General features: G+C 29.2%; 1 protein-coding gene across 1 annotated transcript; it reads right to left on the reverse strand.

The window, feature by feature from the left end:
• Positions 1-1,234: 1,234 nt before the first annotated feature.
• LOC114121227 (leucine-rich repeat-containing protein 59) lies at positions 1,235-4,111 on the reverse strand. Its single transcript, XM_027983463.2, has 5 exons — positions 3,716-4,111; positions 3,502-3,558; positions 3,118-3,418; positions 2,923-3,045; positions 1,235-2,852 (listed from the first exon to the last, which is right to left on the reverse strand). Exons 1-5 carry the CDS (start codon positions 3,803-3,805, stop codon positions 2,491-2,493), a joined length of 933 nt encoding a protein of 310 aa, XP_027839264.1. The 5' UTR covers positions 3,806-4,111; the 3' UTR covers positions 1,235-2,490.
• Between the last annotated feature and the right edge of the window lie 237 nt (positions 4,112-4,348).

Raw genomic sequence — 4,348 nt, forward strand, 5'->3', positions numbered from 1 at the left:
AACTAGAAATACTTACTCTTAACTAAACAATAACAGTATCATTTTAAAATATAATCACATAAATATAAAGATATTATACGTTCCTAATAAATAGACTGATAGGCAATAAGCACTAAGCACTGCCTACATTATTTATATACATATATTATATTATTATATATACAATATTACTTATGTACTATTATAGACTTAATCCTATGTTCAGTTTATTTCTATTCCTCCCTCACCCTATTTAAATCCAGCCCTAAATATCTATACTAAATATATCAAATCTATATTAAATAACATGTTGTGACTGATTGACTGATTCGCTATCGCCTAACCGGAACCGTATAAAGCCTTAAAGCTATCAGTATGAAATTTGGTCTTCAATTTCATTTTACAATGTAAACTTGCTAAAAAAAATGTTTCGAAATTAATCCCCCTTCCCTTAATGGGATTAAAACGGAAAAGTTTTTGCTTTGACAGATTTTTTTTTTTTTGTATGGTCATTCAGCAGAAATACTGTTACCTTAAGATGACTCCACACCCGTGTGGGTTGTCCTTATAAACGTACTATGTAGGACAATACAATACAACAAATTTGTGTAGTAACTTAGTAATATTAAATTATAATGAATAAAGTGAATTAATCTATTATAAAACTTAGATATAAAAATGTTTCCTAGCTGTATTTTTACAAGTTTAGGTAGTAAGTACCTACTAAAATATTACAATTTAAACATTTTTATAATTGTTTTAAAAAATAATATAATATAAAAAACAAGTTAAAACACAGCAATTTTCATACGTTTTAAACTTGAAAGATAGAGACAAATACAAGGGGTGATTCTCTTATAAATTAACCATACAATATAGGATTATATATATTTTTTTAACCCTGATAGGTATTATATTTCTATTTCAACCACAAAATTTACCATATTCTGAATATTTATTAGGAATAAAAGAGTAGGTATATTAACACTTCTGTTAAATTTTCAATTTCACTATGTATTGGGAGAATAATATTAAATTTTTGGAGCAAATGATTATGTATATTAAAAAAACAAAGAACTGAAAGAACCATTAGTGTAAACCTAAATACAATAGATTATTGAGACAAAATAGAAACTAATAAAATTGCTTCATAAGAAAACTAACATAACATTTTAGTTTAAGAAATCTAATAAGACATGTAAAAAGGAAAGTATAAGTAGTACTTGATTGTCTTCCTTGCTAAATTTCTCCAAAATAAAAATAAGTTGTATCATTTATTTTTATTGTAATAGTTTGGATTATAAATTATTTTGTGTATAGTAAAATAAGTACAACACAATTATTTACATCTAAAGTGTCAAATTAATATAAAATACTGCAATAAATATATGTTTTATGTAAATAACACAATCGATTTTATAATATTTATGTTGATTTGTGAATATCCTATAGATTTCATAGGTGACATAAACATAATAAACTTAGTTGTGTATAATAAATAATGCTAACCAACAACATAAAATTGTTCACTATATCAGAAAAAGCACAATAAATACAAAAAATAGTACTGAAAATATAAATCATTTAAGCACTGTTGGGAATGAATATTTTAAGACAACATAAAAAATTTACACTAATGCTCAACGATTAACTATAACGTGGTTACAATAAGTAATACAGTAATAAATATTAAATAATTTTTATACTACACACATTAAGTACCTTTTGCATGATAAGAACCATTTGTCAGATACAATATAGTAAATAATAATAGAAGAGTTCAATCATTATGAACACGTCTTATCACATTGTATAGTAAACCTACATACCATGTATCAATGTTATATTCATTATAATAGAAAATATCTTTATATTAGATATACAACAAATTTTCTTGATTTAGACAATAATTTTTGATTAATGAGTATTGTTAAATGCCTATGTAAAAAAAAAACTATTATTGCCTTCCAAAATTCATAAATAATAATTATAACTGGAAATCATAAAAATTAAATATTTTTTACAAACATTAGAAAACAAATGATTTTTATAACAAATTATTTGGTAAATTAAAATAAAATAGTATTTTTTTTTTTTTAATAAATGTGCATAATGTTAATTTTAATATCAAATTAAAAAATTAACAACTGTTATCAGACTTAAATTCAACAGTTACAAACAAAAAATAATACAACATTTTTTTTTTATAATTATAATAGTTTTAATTAAAAATGAAATTTAAGTATAATTTAAAAAAAGATACATAATAAATTTAGGTACCTATAAAAAATAAGAAAAAAATTATACATGTAATTCAGTTGAACAAAAATGATTTTCTATGAAAAAAAATAATACATACATACAAATAAATTGTTAGTTGTATACAGCAGATGATGTTTAGGAGACGAAAGATGGGTTTTTCGAGAAAATATATCAAATATTTGATACATGGAATACAAAAAAAAAACACATCAGTATATTATTGTGTTTTTTTTAAATCTATCTCACAGATCACGTAGATTTTGTTTTCTTGAATACACTATCCCAAAAAGATTTCCAAGAATCTTGCACATTTTTAGCATATTGCTGTACAGTTGGATTTGTTTTAACCCAATTGTATGATTTAATAGATGCCTCAATGCTTATGTGGACCACATTATCAAAAGAAGTCCCAGCTTGTAGCAGATAATAGTTAACTTTAGAAGCTACTTTTGGGTCTAAATTTGATGTAACTGATCCCCAAATAGGCAAAAGCTTAGCCTTGACATTACCATATGCTTTCTTGTCATAATATGACAAGGCATACAAAGATAATCCCATCAACACCGTAAACAAAAGTGTGTATGAAATGAGCATGCCAAAGAATCCAAAAACTAAATAAATAAAATTATGCTTAGTATGTGAAAAAATATTAAATTATGTAATGAAAAAATAAATAAATACCTTTAGATACAAAACCAGCTGGTTTCTTTTTGGGTTTAGTTTTATTTTTTGACTTATCGTTTTGTACACCATTTGGTGAGGCTTTGCTATTTTTCTTATCTTTCTTTTTATTTTGTTTATCATCTACACACAAAGGAAGTTTGAAAATTTTTATTTTTGTTTAACTAACAAAAGTCTAATACTGAAAACAATTACCTTGTTTTTTGGTGTCACCCTTCAAATACTGTATAGCATTGGCAGCTGCTGACTGGCATTGTGCATTATTTTGTGATGGTCCAACAGCTTCGATCAATTCTGGCTTTAAAGGATTGTTGCTCAAGTTCAAATGTTTCAATTGCTTGAGCTTACTCAAACCCTTGGGTAAATCTTTGATTTTGTTATTAGCTAATGACAGGTAAGCGAGTTTTTGTAAAGAACCAATATCACCAGCCACACTCTTAATCTGATTGTTGGATAGATCAAGCTTTACCAGACTGGGCAATGATGAAAAAACATTCTGGAAACATTCAATTATAATGGTATAAAATATGGCATACAAGTAATACTAATACTGACAAAAAACTAGGCAAGAACACTTACATCTGTAGAAGTTATTTTATTATTGGATAAGTCCAGATGAGAGACTTTCAATGGAGCCTAGAAAAAATGTGCACAACGATTAAGAAGATATATAGATTTGCTTTGTTGGCCAAAATAAGTTCGTTTGTAGGTTAAAGACGGCGGTGTTGGCATATTGTCTAGATGCTCAACACATATTAAGCCGAACGAACGCATTTACTGAGATAATACTTACGATTTCCTTGGTGGGTATCTCCGTTAGATTGAGACCACTCAAGTTCAGCTTGTTGTTTTTCACCCTGTCCTTAATGTTGACCACGGTCATTTTTATTTCGTTATAAGTACTGGGTAACTGTTAATAGGCGCGCGTGCGATATGTGTAGATACGTCTGTTAGCGATCTTCCCCTGTGTGAGCAGTAGAATTATTTGAATGGAACTTCGACCGGTGCAAGTCGCACAGTTACCGTTATTGCGATCGTGTGGCGCTAAAAAACGAATGAGCACAAAACCGTCGCGAAGCCGCAGCGCGTGTGGGTCACGGATTCGTCGGACGCAGCGGTAAGCCGTAAAGTGGAGAGAAAAAATCAAATTGTAAACACACTGGATTTCCGATACACGTATATCAGTGTTGGTTTGACACGTGTCAAGAGTGCCAACATTGCGCGTTCCCACCGGTGTTCGCCGGGTTGGTGTCGTTGGTTCGATTGGTGGTGAAGGGTTGTGGTGGGGAAGGTAGCCGCGCACTACACTACCACGTCGGCGTCTCGGCGGAGAACGGACGTTATTACTTATTTAATTTTCCTGCTGGCCTACAGTATCGACACGCGTACAATCTTTTTTTCTCCCGCCATCGGGCCATCCACTATC

Source organism: Aphis gossypii, chromosome 3 (genome assembly GCF_020184175.1).
Source record: "Aphis gossypii isolate Hap1 chromosome 3, ASM2018417v2, whole genome shotgun sequence".
Lineage (NCBI taxonomy): Eukaryota > Metazoa > Arthropoda > Insecta > Hemiptera > Aphididae > Aphis > Aphis gossypii.